This window comes from Ahaetulla prasina, chromosome 1 (genome assembly GCF_028640845.1).
Source record: "Ahaetulla prasina isolate Xishuangbanna chromosome 1, ASM2864084v1, whole genome shotgun sequence".
Taxonomy (NCBI): domain Eukaryota; kingdom Metazoa; phylum Chordata; class Lepidosauria; order Squamata; family Colubridae; genus Ahaetulla; species Ahaetulla prasina.
The window spans coordinates 86,000,432-86,019,844 of NC_080539.1; the positions used below are offsets into that span (position 1 = coordinate 86,000,432).

The window sequence follows — 19,413 nt, forward strand, 5'->3', positions numbered from 1 at the left end:
GGAGCAACCTACATTCCTTAAATATTGGATCTTTTAAAAGCAGACATTCATTAGAGTGAAAATCACTGTCTGTCCCATTTTGAGATGATTAGTTTGAGGTGAAGATATGAATGTCATTTTATAGTTTTCTGATTTGATTGGCTTTTTGAATTTGCCTTTAATAAACTCAAATTGCTTTGGTGCAAGACAATTTGCACCTTCATTTCCAAAATCTGATCATTGGGCTATAGTCAGAGTGTTCTAATCAACAAATTATGTGCACTGAGGCAAAAATCCATCCAGACCTATCAGAGACCAAGCCACATGGCTGAAATATTGCCTCTGCTTATAAACTATCATTCACTTTTATATTCAAAGAACCCAAAATTAAGATATTTGATCAGAAAAAGCCAACATTTTGCAGAAAATGTATTCCCTACGCTGTGTTTTGACACCTTGTATTAAACTAAGGATTGTTTAACAACAGTCTTCTCCCTCCAAAAACTACCCCCTTAATTGATTAAATATACATAATCAAAACCCAAACTATTTTACGGCATACCATGCTGGGTAAACCCAGCTATTAGATTCAACGTTAAATTTCTCTTATACCACCAGGAAAAGTAGACTTGTCTTCTCCAATGCATATCCAATTAGTGATTTTCTTTTAATTGACCTTCAACAGCAATTGGATTTGATGAAGTGGTTTAGATTGGTTTTTTTTCCCTCTTGCCCTTCTCACTCCTTTCCCCCCCCTCCAAACGCCCAACACGCACATTGTAAGGCAATTTGTGATCAAGCCATCTGCTTCAATGAAAGTCGCATTTTATCATTGGAAAGGCCGTTCAAATCCCATAATGCGGCCATAAAGATTTCCAGGCAGCTGGGAACATACAGGGAACATACATACAGGGAGCTACCTTTTCGTAGCCAAATCTCTCTAACCATCCTAAGCTGCCCCGGAATCTCTAGCATTTCAAATGACGTTTGCACAGATAGTTCAGGCTGCTTTAAAACTGCCTGTTTGTGGAGGGGTTTTGCAACGAGGCCCATCTTCCTTTCCCTATCAAGGCCAACTTCCTGGCGTTGCTGTTGCTTAATTCTAAGTTCTTGCTTCCAGGAAGGCAGACTTAAGTAAATTTTGCTTTGATAGCAGAGCCTTCTTTTCTCTTACACGCGTGCGTTTTAACCAATATAAAAGCTTCCGCGTTGATAAATGCATTAGAGGGGGGGACGAGAGAAAAAAAAATAAAGTTGACATAGAGTAGGGTTTTTTTCCCCTCGTTTCGGATAAGGTAGGGAGGGAAAGGAAGGCCGTGGAAATGGATTTCTTTTTAAAATGGGCGCACATTGTTGTAGAGTCAGTAGCGTGCGCTGAGGGGAGCTCTTTCTCTCGGTTGCATTGTGCAGAGAGCAGGTGCTTGTCCACATTACCATACAGCTGAGGGCACAAAGCGCCAACTGATGCAGGCCTCCCATAATAACAAACTGCCTTAATGACAGCCACGCGAACGACCCACACCGCTCACGTTAAACACACACACGCACACAACACAAAAAGTACGCTCAGAGAAGGGGAGAAAAAAAGGCAGAAAGAGACAGCTCAAGGCACGGGGAGAGAAGGGGAAAAGAAACGAAGTTGGGGCCTCGATCGTTGCAAGTTCGCCAAGAATTCAGGGGAAAGGGAAAATGAAAGGGGGGGGGAGATGGAGTGGAGCGAGTGACTGAAAGAGCTTCTTTTGGGGTCTTTAAAAAGCAAGACTGTTTACCCAGCCAAACTTGCCTCGTCCGTCCGTCCCTCCCCCTTCTCCCCCTCTTGGAACTTAACACAAGGCAAGAGCCTTTTCCGGATTGTTTGCAACTGAAAGTCTTTGGGGTTTATTGCGCGTAAGGATCCAGGGAAAAGCGCGCAGGGATTTTTTGGAACCTTCCCAACTCATCGCCCCTATCTCTGGCTCTAGGATCCCCAAAACTCCATAGCGCAAGCAACCGTGGGGTTTAACCGCCTTTGAAAAACCAACAAGATTGTACAAGACGCTTTGGGAATCTGATTGCGTCCACGTCTCCCGAATTCGCGTTTCCTTCCCATATCCCGTTTCTCCCAGGACTTGAGACGTTATGAAATACAAAGAGAGTTCAAGAGATGCTGGTTCCCAGCGGAAGAGACTCCTCTGCGCTGGGTAGATACGTTGCACTACAGTTCCCATCACTTTGGGTCAAGGTGATGGGAATTGTAATCCGACGTCGGAAACGCTGGAGGGCAGTGGGCGGATTTACGCAAACCTGCAGACTGCGTTTAAGAAAAGAAGCTAGAAGAAAAAGCTCGGTGGGCGCAGGCGAACACACATACACGTTTTTAAGACGTTTCCAAAACCCAGCGTTTTTTCGCTGTTTGGAAAGGTTTCCTGCCTTTTTCCTATTCAGAGAAGAAAAAGCGCGAGCGAGACTATTGGGAAAGAAGAGCAAGGGTGTGCGTGTGGCGGGGAAGGTCGGTTCTTGCGGTTATCAAATTTGCAGGCATGTAAATCAGCGTCCCCCTCCCCTTTTTAGATTTTGGTGGGAGCTGGAGGGGAGGGGAAGACGAGGGTTGCCCATTTTACAGCTCACTGCCCATTTGGCGATCCATTGAGAGGGAGGCTTGGAAAAGTGGTTCCTTTGTGACCGCTCTAGCCAGATTGGGGGGCTGCTCATTTGCATCTCATTAGCCATGCAGGCGGCCGGCGAGATATAAGGCAGGCAGGCGCTGGAACGCAGGCAGATCCTTAGCGCTACAGAGCAAGCCAGCGAGCAAAAAATTAAAAAAAGAAAAAAAACCGAAAAAAAAAGAAAAAGGAAAAAAAAAGGGAATAATTTTACCCCAATCCAGCAGGCAGTTTCAAGGCGAAAGCAAAGCTCACCCATGACTAAAGTGGAGAGCAGACATTAACGCGGGCACCGCCAAGCCATCGACTTTGGAAATCCACGAAGCAACAACATTTTGCCTGGGTTTTTTTTGCGGGGGGTGGGGTGCAAAAGGTTTGGATTTCTTTCTTTTCTTTTTTTAAAGCAACACATCGATCGGAATTCATTGCCAGAAAGTGGCGACCAGCAAAGCTTGGGGGGATTTGAAAACGGCTGCTTGTGCGTAATCGCCAACCCCTCTGCAAAACTAAAAACACATGCACGCCAAAACAAAAAACCCGCCACTCTTCGCCTGAAGCCACCGGGAATTATCTTCTCGTCCCCTGAGGGATTTCCAGATCGTTGATTATTTTAATCTCCTTTGGGAAGTCTTTTCTTCGTCCCTGGGAATTAAGTGGCTTTTTCTCTCCTTTGCTTTGGTTGGAGCAAGAGAAACCAAAGCGTCAAGAACTGTGTCTGGAAGGGGAAGCCAAGAGGAGGGTAGTCCTTTTTCCTTGCGCCTAATTCATCTTTAAAACAAGATCTGTCAGTCAACTAAAGGGCGTATCTGGAACGCATCGACGAGGGGGGTCGCAGGGGGAGAAAGAAAGACTCCAAACAAATAAATCATCATTCTAACCCCCTTACGGCCAGGCTCGGATCGGAGAAACGTCCGGATCTTCGACTTGACAGAAGCTCGTCTTGGTTTGCCGTTTTTGCCTTTGGAAAGGAAAACCGGGGACAAGAAGGGAAGAAGCCCAGACCTCTTCCTTCCCCTTCCCCCGTTTCATCAGCCCTGCCAAAATGGGTGGACGGTCCACGCTGGCTTTAGTTGTCTTTTGTGTGCTTCAACTTCCCTGCCAGGTAAGCCCTCAGGGCAATGAGGGGATGCGGAAGAGGGGGTGGGGAGGAGAAATGCGTGCCGACAGGGTTCTGGCATTCCACCATCCCCAAAAGTTGGTGCCCCCCCCCCCGGGTCCGCAGCAGCGGTCTGGCGAAGGTCGGGGTGGGGATACGCGCGAGGAGAAGCGTCGGCAACCTGCGCCTGCCCTCCTTCCCTCGGGCAATTTTTGAAAGCCGAGTAGCGCGTCCTCACGCGTTCCCACGGGAAGCTTCCGTGTTCTCAGTTAGGCAAAGCGCGGCTCGAGCGCTTCCTTAAGGATTCCCGGGTCTGCGATACATACTCGGGACACGTGGTCTAGCTCTCTTGCTTTTCCGCGCGCTTCTTCCCTTCCCTTCACCCACCCCCACCGCCGGAGCGTCGCGAGGTGCCGGGTGGGCATCAACAGGACGCGTCGCAGTGGACAGTTCGGCCTCCGCGCTCGGCTCGGCAGGAGGTTGCCCATTACGCGCGGCGGCGGGGTGGGGGGCGCCTAGGACGAGCGCCGCTATCCGCTAGCGGCGCCAGAACTTTTATTGATCCATTTGCCCCGCCCCTTCGAGGCGATTCCCGGTCCGACCGCGGCGCTGCCCCTGAGCAACCCCCGCTGCTCCAAGCCTCTCTAAAACCGTGTGCCATTGCCTCCTCCCTCCCCTCCCCGCCCCTTCTCCGCAGGTTTGGACCTCCGGCGTCTTCGAGCTGAAGCTGCAGGAGTTTGTCAATAAGAAGGGGCTTCTGGGCAACCGCAACTGCTGCCGAGAGGGACTGGGATCCGCCAATCCCGGCGCCGGCGCTTCGGCTGGCTTGCAACAGTGCGACTGCAAAACTTTCTTCCGCGTGTGCCTTAAGCATTACCAAGCTAGCGTGTCCCCAGAGCCGCCTTGTACCTACGGCAGTGCTGTCACGCCGGTTCTTGGAGCCAACTCCTTCAGCGTCCCCGACAGCGCCGCCAGCAGCGGCAGCGAACCGTCTTTCAGCAACCCCATCCGGTTCCCCTTCGGCTTCACCTGGCCGGTAAGATCGCCCGAGCCTCTGAGGAGAGAGGCCTGGGACTGAGGGAGGGGCAGGGTTGCATGCAAGAGGGCAGGCTTAAGTCCACATCAAATGGGCTTAAAATGTGTAATCAGGTAGCATTGGTAATGCTACAGATGTGTAATCAGGTAGTGGAAGAACCTGTCAATTATTTGGAAATGACAATGCTACTCTGTTTATTTGATCGCAGATACAGATGAGAGCCATCTTTTAATTAGGAGGTTGGGGTTCTCTTGCCAGGAGTAAAAAAGTCTAACCATTACTTTGGCAATCTGTATTGGGATAACACTATAATATGTCTATGGAGATTCTCAGTCATCCAGGTCATGGTTGTCCCAAAGGTGCTTTTTCAAGAGGCAATTGGACTTCCTTGTTTTTCTTTGCATTTTTTCTAAAAGAATGCAAATGACCAGCTGTCTGCAAGGAATATAAATCCTTCCATTTCCCACCATCCATTCAGAGCTGAAGAGAGCTTCTTGGATGAGAAGTGAAACATCTTCAAAGAGAAATAAAAAAGGCCAGTTGCCTCTTGAAAAAACACCTTTGGGACTGCTATAATATATACAATTTACTTACACACACACACACACACACACACACACAGAGCTATAAATTACTAGTGAGGAAATGACCTTGGAATGCCATTCTATCTAGATTAGGAAATGGATGTTCACAATAGAAAATGCATGGTCCAGAAGTCTAGAGAGGATGGATTATTTTTAGTCTTTCCAAAAGGTGGAACACTTAATGATACTCTTGAATTCACTTAAATGGGCAGATTCTGGGTTCAGAGCCAAGGGATCCAATTTATTTCAAGTCAAGTCATACAGAAGGAGATTCCATGGGAAGCTTTTATTGTGCAGTTCACAAAATATTATATGGGTTCAGATATTATTTGCCTCGGCTATCTCCTTGCCTTATTTTCCTCTTTCCCCATGATTTTCTTCATGCTAAAGGAAAAGAAGTGTAAAGGAACAGCTCTGCACCCATTTAAAACATTAGAAGTCTCTTGTTTGCATGCTTTAAGAGCAAACAACTGGTTATCCTCTAGAACAATGTTTCTCCAATGAGGCAACTTTTAAAGTGTGTGGACTACATGCTGCCTGGGGAATTCTGGGAGTTGAAATCTACACATTTCAAAAGTTGCCAAGCTGGAGAAACACTGGTGTAAATGTTTCAGACTACATTTCCCACAGTCTGCTATCATTGGCCTTTCTGGCTGAAGTTAATGGGAGTTGAAATCTCAGAATCCTGGATGGTACCAGGTTGCCTTCAGTGATGTAATCAAAATGGGTGTCTGTTTTGCAAACAGAACTTTTTCCTCATCCTACAAAAAAAGTGTCTGACCCTTTCTAAAGACTTTTAGTTAGGTGGCTGCTTTCCTGATGTTTCCTGGAGTGTTCAATGCAGCTGAATACTCGGGTTACCAGTGCTGTTGGCTTGGAGGTAGTTCTTATCTGTCAGGGACTATTGATTGTTCTACAGTTCTAACAACTTTCTCTTAGATTGTATGGTGTGCTGAAATTCTGCCACTGGAAATGCAAAATTTTTTGCAGACTAATTTGGCAGTGGCAAGTTGACAGTTGATCATCACTAGGACCACAGCTGATCCACTAAAGGGAATGTTGAAGGCAGGATTGACAGAATATCTGAACATAACCCTATCCCTCTTGTCTGCCTACTATAGAAATACCAAAGTTTTTGCCAGTTTGGCCCACCACTCTTCTAGCATCCTTCCTGGTTCCCCCTGCCATCCCTCTTCATTAAGGGGGAGGATTGGCAGTCATGGCTGTTCCCAGCCCCTCCCCGTTTCCCCTCACTGCTCCATTTTAATACCATATCCTGTATGAACAGGCTGAAAAAACAGGCCAGGAAGCAAGTTTTGAAAAAGTGCTGCCATTTCCTTGAGGGAAAAAAAGAGAGGCCCGAGTCAGGGGATCAGAGAGTCATGCTGGCTGTTGTGGCTGTAGTCTCCTGTGATTATATTATTCTGCTGACTGCAGGCCTTCACATTCATTGTTTCTCCCTTCTCTGTTTTGTGCAGGGCACTTTCTCTCTCATCATTGAAGCTCTGCACACTGACTCTCCTGATGACCTCAGCACAGGTAAATAATGTTTTCCCAAGTGGTATATTCAGGAGTCTTTCTTAACTCGGAGGCCTTCCTAAGTCATGACCCCTATGTTACCTTCCCATGATGGGGAAAACAGTCTGGCACACCTGGAGGGCAATGGTTGGGAAGACAATTTTACACATTCCTTCTAATCTAATTCCCTATTCAATGGGCTTGTCTTCCATTATCTTCAGCCACTTGGCTAGAGGTCAAGCCCAATAGCATTCTGGGGTCTGTTCACATAAACACCTGTCTTCTGCAACATACTTAGAAATACCCAACCCTTCCCAAAGATCTTCTAGGTCTCCAGTGGTACATCACCTTTCTTATTTAATGAACTGTGTTCTATTCCATTTCCTTATCCCACTCCACCCCTCCCTCTTCAGAGAATCCAGAACGTCTCATTAGCCGCTTGGCTACACAGAGACATTTGACTGTTGGGGAAGAATGGTCCAGTGACCTGCATACCAGTGGTCGCACTGACCTCAAGTACTCCTATCGATTTGTGTGCGATGAGCATTACTATGGAGAAGGCTGTTCTGTCTTTTGTCGCCCTCGGGATGATGCCTTTGGCCACTTCACCTGTGGAGAACGTGGGGAAAAGATCTGCAATCCAGGCTGGAAGGGACTGTACTGCGGTGACCGTGAGTATCCACAGATGAGAACTTCAATTTTCTTTCTGTTGATTCTGGTTATTCTGCATAAATCCAAACATGCCCCACTCAATGAATAATAAGGGAAATGATCCCTCTTTGCCATTGGACAAAATGATGGTGGTTTCCCTTAGGAGATTGTCTGTTGTTATAGCCCATTCCCATGTCCAAATGCTAAGACGTAAATCAGTGTAAATCAACTATATACATATACAAACTGTGTGTGTGTGTATGTGTAGACACACACACACACACACACACACACACACACGTACATATACACATACATATACCCAAAACTATGAATCTGTACTCATTAAGATATGGGGCAGAGATTAAATACAACATAATAGTGTTCGATCCTGAAATGAGGTAATTAATGCAAAGCAATGATAAAAATATACCAATTATTAATCAGATTATTATTATGTGTGATGACTTCATTTACAAGGACAAAAGAATAAAGGCCTGTAAAGAGCTTTCATTATTTTCAAAATTATGATCACAGTCCAGCTAACATTATATTTTAAGACTGTTTTTAAGGATGATTTGGAAGAAAGAGACTGACTTTGAAGAAAAGGTCTCATTTTAAGAATTGCCTTAATTTTATTGAGTTGATTCCTTAAAACAAACATCTGTTTTCAAATTTTCATAGAATCATGAAAAAAATCAAGCTGCTATAATGAATAGCAGAGAGATGCCTCAAGATCCAAAACAATTCTTTGTAATTTTGAATGCACAGATCTATTAAATATTAATCAGTTTTAATCCCCATGGTTCTAGCTGGGAGAGTGTGTTCTCCCACTAAAATCTGAGAAGTGCAAGTGCTTAACATCAATGATTCTATTATTTGAAATTGCAAGTGAAACCATATCTCTACAAAATGTAGGATCCTATCTTAGGTTAGACATTTCCTTCATGCACATCAGCCAAAAATTATGTACAACAGCTTCTTCAACCTAGTAGCCTCTAGCAGTTTTAGTCCTCAACTTCCATAATTCTCAACCGTGATACCATAGTCCAACACAGCTGGAGAGCATTACACAGGGAAAGGCTGCTAATAGAAGCTTTGGAAAAAGTTGATAGTGTTTTAGAATTCTCATTCCATCTTTCAAAAAGTGAAGAATTTCATATTCGATCTTATTGGTAAAATAGTTGGCCATTAAAGAATCAGAGTAACAGTCAAATTATTTTACTTGGAGGCCTGACTGATCTTTATTGCTTTGTGAATGAAGCAATGTGAAGAAACTCACATGCATATTCAGTGACAATTTAAACAAATTTGCTACAGAATAAGGTTTCTTGAAGATCATCATTTTTCTCTTGAATAAATATGACTTACATTTAATGGTCATTTAATGAAGTTAGCCATACCATAATCATGATAAAGAGATTGCTCAAGTGGGTAACAAGTGGGGATGGGGAGGAGCAGGAGTGCCAATGTACCTGCTGCAGTTCTTAAACTCCTCAGCTGCTCTTTCCTGCTATGGCAGAAGACCATGGATGCTAGACTAAGCTGAGTCAAATAATGCCAAAATCAAAGTACAGAGGCATCTTGTTGTCTTCTTTATATGGGAAAGGAAGATAATGCCATCATGTCATTCATCTCAGGTGGCAAAATGTCTCCGACAACCCTGACATTAAAGCTTACAAATCCCTCAAAGGGCTGTATTGTTCATTAATTAATTAGTAATGTAAGCCAAATTGATCCACCTAATTCCCTCTATTATTTATTATATCCGACAAACTGGACATGCATCGAAATGGCTATCATAATTTTAACTGTTCAATAAATGCATTTTGCAAGCATTTTTGTTATGAGCGAAGAAGGCACTTCTTACTTTTTTTTAACCTGCATTCCAATGTTTCTATTAGATGGCAGGTTTATTAGACCATTAGGCCATCAAATAAGATCACATTACTGTTCAACTTTTCAGATTCTGTAGAATTATTCAGTGGCTAGTAAACAATATAAGATATAGGTAAGGTAGTGATGGGGAGAAAAACAGAAAAAAGTGACAAAATCTTCTCCTTTTCTTCATTTTATCTCCCCTTTCGCACCCATTTCCTTCACTTACTGTCTAGAAAGTAGTTCTGTGATATCCTGGTAGCTTAGTAAATATATTGTTGCAATCTTATATTTGGAAAAGTTATTAAAAACAACAACAAAAACCTAACTCCCTCCCCTATTTTCTGCACTTGGCATTTTACTACTATTCTAGACTGTCCTCTCTGAAAGACTAAATTAGTTTAGTAAGAAGGAACTAACATAGACTGGCTTAGGAAAGGCCTGAGTGGCATAGGGTGACACAGGGAAAGCCTGATAGTTTATAAAAGGGGAAATGCCCCAAATATATGTTTGGCCCTTAATTTCGGTGGATTGTCAGTCATGCCATTCTTAAAAGGAAAAAAAAAAGGTGTTTCTGAAATCAATTTGTTCTTCAGGCAATTTTATTAAACATCAATAATGATAGCGTAACTCAGAAAAGTAGTTAGAAACATATTCCATTAAACCCAGATCTACTTCCATATAAGCTGGATTACATTTTCCAGAATTCCTGGCTATCTTCTATGCCTGGTGTAGTTTATAAAGGTCGTAGCTCAAAACATCTGGAGGGCATCAGGTGGCCTAACCTTGAACTAGGCTCTCCTCATTCAAAGTCACACACTGGCTGCATTACAGGGACATAACTGCAAATATAAATATCCGGGAAGCAGAACAAGTAAGCACTCATATACTTAACTAGCCAGAGTGGATCATAAATAACATGGAAAACAGCCAGCGGCAATACTGGCCAGAATCCAAGAAATTGCATGATTAATTCTTATTCTCAAGAGGTTTTAGGTTTGTGCCTTGTAGCAGAGTTAAGTAATGTTGGTATCTGGACTTAATGGAATTTGCCCCTCCTCCCAGTTTAATTCTTTATTATAATTTCATTAATTTTCAGATATGTCCAGCCAGCCCTAATTAGTTTGGAGCTATCTTTATGCTTCTTTAAAAAAAAAAATTCCTTCATATTTGAATTCACAGATTTTCCTAAATAGATTATGATTTAGCATGAAATCTTCCATTCTTTCATGAGAAACAATTATCTTTCCTTCTGGATGTTCCTTGGGTTTAAAGTTGCTTGATACTTTGCCTGGTGGGAGAATATTTAAAAGTAGCGGTGAAGTCAGGGCAGGAAAAAAAAATCTCACTGGAAATTTTTTATTTTTACTGTATGCCTCAAGTAACTGTCTAAATTTGGGCTATTATGTTAAGCCATGGCCAGTGTGATTGTCCTCATTGAGAATTAGTTGGCTTGAGCTCCTGGAGGAAATACAACAAATAAAAGACTGTTAAGACTTCATAGGCCCAACGCATAGATAGGAAGGGGAATTTAAACTGGATGAAGCTTTGACTAAAGCACTTTGGCAAAAACACTGAATCGAAATGTCTCTCTTCAAGGTGATGAATCAAAACAGTTGGCCATTTCAGTCTAGGCTCTAAAAAGGTCTGCTCTGTTCTTGTAGAGTCCCCTTTCCAGTGGATGGAAGCAGCCAGCTGAATTGAATTGGCCTAGTTGGATGCTTCCATTTGATCCATCCAAGTGGAGTCATTTGATTTTCCCAGTAAGGATGCTGCCTTAATGAACTTTGCAGTGGTCCAGATCAAGGGGTTGCCTCAGGGTGCAGAGAAGCTGCTTTGCACAGGCCCAAAATATCATATTTGGCAGGAGAGCCACCATGGTTCTGATTTGCTTATGGGTCAAGTTAGTAAGAAACCCCCTCCCCCACGTGACATCCCCAACGCATGCTGCCCCCTTTAATTAGATTTAGGAGAGGAGATGAGAAATAAGATATTGTTGGAAGCCTTTGGAAAGAAAAAAAAATTCCTTCCTGCTTTTCTTTCCAAAAAATTCTGAACCTTGTGAGCAAGTTGTTAGAATGCATGGTGCATTTACTTGGTGGGGTTGGGGAGAGGGAAATGATGTCAACCCAAAAGCCTGTCCCAAAATTGGCAGGCTTGTCTCGTCCGCACACTTGCCCCATTCATTCCTTCTCTTCCCCCCCCCCCCCCTTTTAACAATCTGATGATCAGTCCCGTTCTTCTTCGTCTTCTGTTTCTCCTTCTGGGCTTGTCATTGTCTCTGGCTTGCTTTGTGGGGTTAAAACTCACAGTGCCTGCTTAATGAGTTCCATAACCAGGCAAAGTAATGAGCAGAAGTCTTCCCTCTCCCCGCCCTGCTCCCAACCTCCCTCCTGCTGGCCTGCTTACCTCCTTCCTACGTCTGTGTTCTTCAGGCTCCACTCCCCCTCCTTCCTTTGGGGGTGTGTGTGAAAGAACTTTAGACTTAATTATTTGAATAAGAAAAACCCTTCCCCTTTGCCCAGAAATCATGCGCGTGCCATAGATTAGATCTGGGTAGGGATAGGCTGATGAGAAAGCACATCTTGGCTCTGATTGGCTGTAAGGAGTTGGGGTATTGTTGCAGTGGGGCAGCTGCTGGGAGAGAATAGACAATGGAGCAGCTGTCCCGGCTGGCACCCTGCACACCAGCTGTCTATCCTTATCTGTGCATGCTCTCTCTCCCTCCCTCTCTCTCTCTCCCTCCCTCTCTCTCTCTCCCTCCCTCTCTCTCTCCCTCCCTCTCTCTTATACTTGCTGAGGATGCTGAGGATACCAAGAGGAGGAGCTGTGGTATTGAATGGGATGTGGGGGGGGAAATAGGACTTCTGACCCTTACTGGGAAGAAAAGGCGGATGGGATTTTGTGCAGGATTTTGTGCGGAAAGGAGTCATTGTGTGCTCTCTTTTGTTTGTGTGCAACTGCATTAAAGGGAATGTTCATTCCTAGTGATAAGTAAAGCCCCCTGTTACAAAAGCACGACCACTACTCTTAGCAAGCTCCGAAGATTCATTTAGCTGCTGTCACCAACTCGACTGTCATGAAAAAGAATTTGACCTAAGCTCACAAGGCTCCAAAAGGCTTATGGATATATTTTGGTTTCTTTGTGTTTTGCAGCAATTTGCTTGCCAGGCTGTGATGACCAGCATGGATTCTGTGACAAGCCTGGAGAATGCAAGTAAGTTTCCAGACCTCTCCTTCTCCTCTTCTCGCTCCATCCTTCTGCCGGCAAACTTGATTTGAGAATCCCAGATTCGATTATATTCAGGCCTGCTTTACTTCTTAACCTAATGTCCGTGTAAGTCAAATAGGAGGGAGCCAAAGCACCACTCCAGAATTTATGGATATTTGGAAGAAGTTGAATGGGGCTTAGTGTCTAGTAGGAGCACATTAACTTTCAAACATAATGAATGGATGCACTGTGCCTTGTATCCAGCCTTTTGAAATCATGGAAGAATTATAATTAATTTGATGGAATGATTAGATGGCAGTTTATGGGTGTGATTACTGGAATAACTCAATCAAGGGGAGAATAGATGTGTTTTGGTTTGGAGCAGGGAAGTCTATGCCTCTCTGATGAACTATAAAAATATTTGGCCCTTGGGAAATCAATTTCTCCGTCAGCATAATCGTCTTTGCAGAGTTAATGTGGAGATTAAATGGGATTAGCATCCTTAGCGTCTTGGAAGAAGGGTGATTTATAAAAGTGATGGTTAATAAATCAAGGCTACCAGCAGAAAGAACTTGAACTCAGGAATAAGGACAACAAAAATAAAAGAGATTAGCTTGTTCACATACCTAAAAAGTATTTCAGGTAGCGAAAAAGCTTCTGAGCTTAATAAGATCAATAACGTTGGAAGACGTACAAGGGGTTTGATTTTTGTTTAGTTTTAATTTAAATAATTTTCAGCTTGTGTGACCCGACTCCCTGGACTAAAAATGTTTAAAATTTGTTTTCACAGATGCCGTGTTGGTTGGCAAGGGCGTTACTGTGATGAATGCATCCGATACCCAGGTTGTCTTCATGGTACCTGTCAACAACCTTGGCAGTGCAATTGTCAGGAAGGATGGGGAGGTCTTTTTTGTAACCAGGGTAAGTTCTATCATTTCTAACTTTTATACAGCCCACTTTTCTTAAGCTTGGATCTCTCTTAAACTAAACATAGGCAACGTCCTCACAGAGCCACAGGCAATCTTCTGGTTGTAACCCTTTTGTCTGTAACTTCTCCTACAGATCTAAATTACTGTACACACCATAAGCCTTGCAAAAATGCCGCCACTTGTACTAACACGGGCCAAGGAAGTTACACCTGTTCTTGCCGTGCTGGTTACACAGGTTCCAATTGTGAGATTGAAATCAATGAATGTGATGTCAGCCCTTGCAGGAATGGAGGAAGTTGTACCGTAAGTTAATGCTACCTCTGCAACTAGTCTGAAAAGAAGGTTTTGTCCCAATTGTTAAGATTGCTAAAGTCAAGATTGCTAAAGAGGGTGGGTCTTTCTTCCAACAGGATCTTGAGAACAGCTACTCCTGTACCTGTCCACCTGGCTTTTATGGTAAAAACTGCGAGCTGGGTGCAATGACTTGTGCCGATGGGCCTTGCTTCAATGGAGGACGATGTACAGACAATCCTGAAGGTGGATATAGTTGTCGTTGCCCCATGGGTTACTCTGGATTTAACTGCGAAAAGAAAATTGACTATTGCAGCTCCAGTCCTTGTGCTAATGGTAAGCCAAGTCGGTACCTGTATTTGATCACCCATTCAAGTTAATGGCCATTTTGCCCTAAACATCCATGGGAAGTGAATGACCTTCCTGCTGCAGTTCACTTAACTTCTAAGGGGAAGCGAGTAAACTTCTCACTGCAGTTCACTTGACATGCTATAATGGGAGGTCTTGATTTAATGGAGGAAGAGAGAGAGATCCAAGCAGTGCTGAAGCTTGCTAAGCTACACTGGTTTCTGTGGGAGAGAAGCGACAGTTTGTGAGTGTGTAGTTTTCAGAGTAAGCCTGACACTCTTCAGTGATTCTTAAAACAATTCTGAAGCTGTTGTGCAGCTTTTTATAAAACCACGAAACTGATAAGAACACAAAAGACACCAACTCAATTTTCCCCTGTTTTGGAGAAATTTTACTTACTGGCATTTTGTAAGGAGAAGAAGGGCACATTTAATATGAATGGCATTTCCATGATAACATTTCTAAGAAGTTTTATCCGCTTTGCCCAGCTTCCTCTAGAGATGTTGATTTCAATTCTTATAATTCCCCAGTTCATCCACCATTGAGCATGCTAGTTGAGGGATTATGGGAGATGAGGTTCAACATAGCAAGAGGGCATCAGATTCAGGAAAGCTGAGTTATACATCAGTTTTGTTTCTTCCTTTCCAAACTAGGCTAAAGGCAGAATCCAAAAAGAAACCTAGATATAAAATGTCAACCTGAAAATTTAAATCAGTATAATTGCCAGCTGGAATGATCCAGTCATTGTGCAGTAATGTGCATTTAGACTAAAATTTGCCCCTCACTTTTGTCTGAATTAGTCCAAGTTCTTTAACCTAACATTGAAAGCCTGTAACCTTTATTTATCAACCTAAATGTGAAATAAGGCCAAAAAAGCCTGAAATCCCATTTGTAAGATTGCAGACCTATATGTGGGAATTTCCATTTAAGTGAGTCAGTTTATCCTTTTCAGTTGAAGCAGGTAATAACTATGTTTTATTGAATTCTCCGCTTTAATCTATGGTGGAAACTGGGTTTTCTTTTTCCTTTGAAAATGTTTTGTTTCCAAGAACTGAAGAAGCTTCTTGGATGAGAGAAGTAAAATGTTTTCAAAGGAAAAAAAACCAAGTCCAGTTGCCTTTGGAAAAAGCACCCTTAGGATAACTATGATCTAGATGATTGAAAAATCTCTCTATATATTTATTTTGGAAAAATCCTGAAGAATGGTTCAAATATTTGATTTCTGCAGGAGGTGAAATATCTCTATCATTAAAAAAGGGTCAGGAGGAAGGATTGAAAGACAGATCAAACTGAATCTTGACACTCGGAAAAAAAATAAATGAATTCATAAGGGGATCAAAGAAAGTAATTTGAAAAAAAGCGCCACCAAAAGTTAGCATGCATTTGTCAAGAATATGTTGTGCCACACTGCCATTAATGTGTGTGTGGAGTTAAACAGACTGCAAGAGTAATGTAAACATAATACACTGATTTCAGAAAAGCATTTGAGAAAGTATTGACAATATTGTGATTAGCTGGCTAGTTAAACCTGGTGTGGATGAAACATAATTGACAGTTGACCCTTTCCCCATAAGTTTGCTGGTGGATTCTCATAGCAAATAGTCATATCTGAGAAGAGCAGAATCCCACCCTGTGCCTTTAGGAAGTGCTTGGGACTTTGAGACCTGAACCCAAAGTCTACTGGCAAAGCTTTATTCCCTTCTCTTTGCCTAGAGATGCAGCAGGGGGATGCACCTAGAACAGGGGTCTCCAACCTTGACAACTTTAAGACTTGTGGACTTCGACTCTTCAGCAAAGCTGGCTGAGGAACTCTGGGAGTTGAAGTCCACAAACCTTAAAGTTACTAAGGTTGGAGACCCCTGACCTAGAGGGAGGCTCAAGCACTTCAGAGTGTTTGGAAGGAATACTGTGTGCTGAAAACATTTATGGTGTCTTGTGTGAGGAAGAGGTTAACTTTTTCAGGGGCTCATGCTTTCCCACACTTCATGGGGTAGTTCTGCAAAATAGGGCACTTGACTAGGATTTGGTGTTCCATACCAAGCAGTTGATAGGAAATAGTTTATCTTTATTCAGCAGTGGAACTGATTTAGGCTAAATGTAGTCTTGGAGTTAGTTAACTGACTAAATTAGCCTCTTTTTAATGTTCCCATAATACATTAAGGGAATACAACTTTCTTAATTCTTTAATTAAGAAAGTTGTGGGAACAGGTTGTAGAACACAAGAAATTGGGGTGGGAAAGATAATCTTATTTTTGCAATGTTTGGGGAGATTTCATTTGTTCGTTTCGTGTATGAAAAAAGTATCTTTTCTGCTGTGTACAAAAATAACCTGAGGTGGCCCAGCACAGAATATGTGCTGCCCCATTGGTTCTGTTGTATACTTAAAATAACTTTTTATGACCTGTGGACTTCAATTCCCAGGATTCCTGAATGGCTCAGGAATTCTGACAGTTGAAAGCTACAAGTCATAAAAGAGCCATAGTTCCTCACCTCTGCATTAGAGTAATCAAAGCCTGCCTTTAAAATAGTCATAAAAATATCCAGACTGCAATACAAGTAATATGATGTGCCATCTATTCCATTCATTCCCGTTCTGTTCTCATGAAAAATAGCTACATTATGTCAACAGCAAAAAGCTCTAGCAGTAAGCTTCTGATGATTTTGTAAATCCTGGTCTTCTTGAATCCATAAAACTGCTGAGATAATCTTGAATGTCCCTGTCTCTTATTCTTTGTAGGCTTGTTGTAAATAGGCAGCACCCTGGATAGATATAATAGACCATCAATAGCACTGTCAGTCCCTATGACTAGTTCCTCCTATTTATCATTGTCCTCTCCAAACCTTTGCAGGAGCTCAGTGTGTGGATCTTACAAATTCCTACATATGTCAATGTCAAGCTGGCTTCACGGGAAGACACTGTGATGATAATGTGGATGACTGTGGCTCCTTTCCTTGCTTAAACGGAGGCACCTGTCAAGATGGAGTCAACGACTATTCCTGCACCTGCCCTCCGGGATACAATGGAAAGAACTGTAGCACTCCTGTCAGCAAATGTGAGCATGATCCCTGCCACAATGGGGCTACTTGCCACGAAAGAAACAACCGTTACGTGTGTGAATGTGCACGTAGTTATGGGGGCCTCAACTGCCAGTTCTTGCTTCCTGAACCCCCTCAAGGGGCAGTCATCGTTGACATCACCGAGCAGTATGCAGAACGCCAGAGCTCCCAATTCCCATGGATTGCAATATGTGCTGGAATTATCCTGGTCCTTATGCTCTTGCTGGGCTGTGCTGCCATTGTGGTCTGTTTTCGTCTCAAAACACAAAAGCAGCAGCCTCAGCAAGATGCCTGTAGGAGTGAAGTTGAGACCATGAACAACCTGGCCAACTGTCAGCGAGAGAAGGACATCTCCATAAGTGTCATTGGTGCCACCCAGATTAAGAATACGAACAAGAAAATAGACTTCCACAGCGAAAATGCTGACAAAAATGGCTACAAAGTCAGATACCCGTCAGTGGATTACAATTTGGTCCATGACCTCAAGCATGAGGACACTGTTAAAGGGGATCATGGGAGATGTGAAGCGAAGGGTGAAACGTATGATTTGGAAGCAGAAGAGAAAAACACAGTACAGCCCAAAAGGTATGGGAATGTCAAGAGGAGTGTGGCTGAATGGATCAGGTTTTTAATTTGCCAAAAGTGAGGGTGTATTAAAATTGGTCGCTAAGCCAACGTCATCTGAAATTTTCTCTTTGCAGTGAAACATCTGAAAGGAAACGGCCAGAATCGGTATATTCCACTTCAAAAGACACAAAGTACCAGTCAGTGTATGTCATATCAGAAGAGAAGGATGAATGCATCATAGCAACAGAGGTAGATATATTCTCTCTCAGGCTCAAAACTCGTCCAATTGTACTAATGCACCACTTCCTCTGATGCAGCTCAGCTTGTTCCAATGGAAGCCCCAATGATGGTTTATTTGCTTTGTAGGATGAGTTAGTAGGGTAATTTCAAAATTGCGGCCCATGAGATTATGAACCTTCCCCATAATAATATGCGATATTGTCACCCATCAATAGCCATTGGTGGACAGATTCCAATCTTCCAATTCAGTCCAATAAAATGCATTAGTCACCCTGTCTATGCAAAAATGTGGGTGGGAGGGAAATAAAACCACTTTCCTTAAAATGCTTCACCTGGAGGAGATATTTGATTCTTCTAATGATCAAGTGAATACCTTTTTATGTCTTAATGGGTATCCTTGGATTGTTTTTTTCACCCTGCCTCTCTTGAATTCTTGCAGGTGTAAAAGAAAGATGACGTGGCAAAATTGTTGCTTTGAAACAATTTTCAAAGGTGATATGCCCCAATGAATGCTGCTGAACAAGGAAAGGGAGAAAGATTCCTTCACTGACTGCTGCTGAGAAACTAAATTCAGACTGAGCTGGTTCTCTACTGAAGTTAGCAAAAGGGACTGCAAATAATACATGACGGACGCTAAGTCAGGCTCTGTGTTCAAAGATACCTGTTGCACTGCCTTTTATGAAGATTTATCATTGCACTATGGTCAGTTGATTTTCCCCCCCTATATGTATTTAAATGAACGGACTGAATTCCTACACAAGTGTGCACTGCCTGGAGTGTGTATTTTGGATTCTATGAGCCAGTTGATTCTTGAGATACAGACACTGCCTTTACTGTCCTTTTTTTATACTAAAATGTGTTTCTATTAGGTGGGGAAAGAGAGTGTGTTATTTTTTTTAATCTGTAAAAATTATTTTCAGGATATTTGTAAAGCTGGGGTATTTTGTGATTTTTTTTTAATAATTTAATTTTTTTGGTAAATATGTACAAAGGCACTTCGGGTCTATGTGACTATTTTTTTTTTGTTTGTATATAATGTATTTATGAAACACTCTGCAAAATGTTATTTGAGGTTTTTTTTTACTGTTTTTGTTAATAAAGAAATCCATTTTAAAAATATTTTTCCAAAATAAATATTATTAATGATATCCAAGGCATATGCTTTTTTTTTTTTTTGAAAAACACTTCTGCACATTCACAGTTGAGAAGCTGCTATTGGTACAACAGTAACATCAAGGAAAAAATGTTGGCAGCGTATGTGTCAGGCCTGAAAGATCAGGTCCGTATGTGAAGGTCTAATTAAATTGATTTATTGCTAATCATGACTATACACAGGAACTAACAGCACCTGCTTGGGCTTAGATAAGTATCAATGGAATTCAAGGG

At 42.6% G+C, this 19,413-nt stretch overlaps 2 protein-coding genes across 6 annotated transcripts in view; one reads left to right on the forward strand and one right to left on the reverse strand.

Moving 5' to 3' along the window:
• The window catches only part of FAM120B (family with sequence similarity 120 member B), a 65,981-nt gene extending 61,216 nt beyond the window's left edge, over window positions 1–4,765 (reverse strand). For 2 of the 5 annotated variants that reach the window (XM_058167162.1, XM_058167179.1), the window contains exon 1: window positions 4,631–4,765. The gene's annotated coding sequence lies outside the window, so the exon portion shown is untranslated. Of the gene's footprint in view, window positions 1–4,626 lie in introns of all 5 variants that reach the window. The other 3 variants (XM_058167202.1, XM_058167171.1, XM_058167223.1) reach the window with 3 other exon arrangements.
• On the forward strand, window positions 911–19,151 carry DLL1 (delta like canonical Notch ligand 1). Its single transcript, XM_058167151.1, has 11 exons — window positions 911–3,723; window positions 4,415–4,753; window positions 6,816–6,876; window positions 7,269–7,526; window positions 12,541–12,601; window positions 13,386–13,516; window positions 13,658–13,827; window positions 13,935–14,151; window positions 17,013–17,805; window positions 17,922–18,036; window positions 18,467–19,151. Exons 1-11 carry the CDS (start codon window positions 3,664–3,666, stop codon window positions 18,470–18,472), a joined length of 2,211 nt encoding a protein of 736 aa, XP_058023134.1. The 5' UTR covers window positions 911–3,663; the 3' UTR covers window positions 18,473–19,151.
• Window positions 19,152–19,413: the final 262 nt, after the last annotated feature.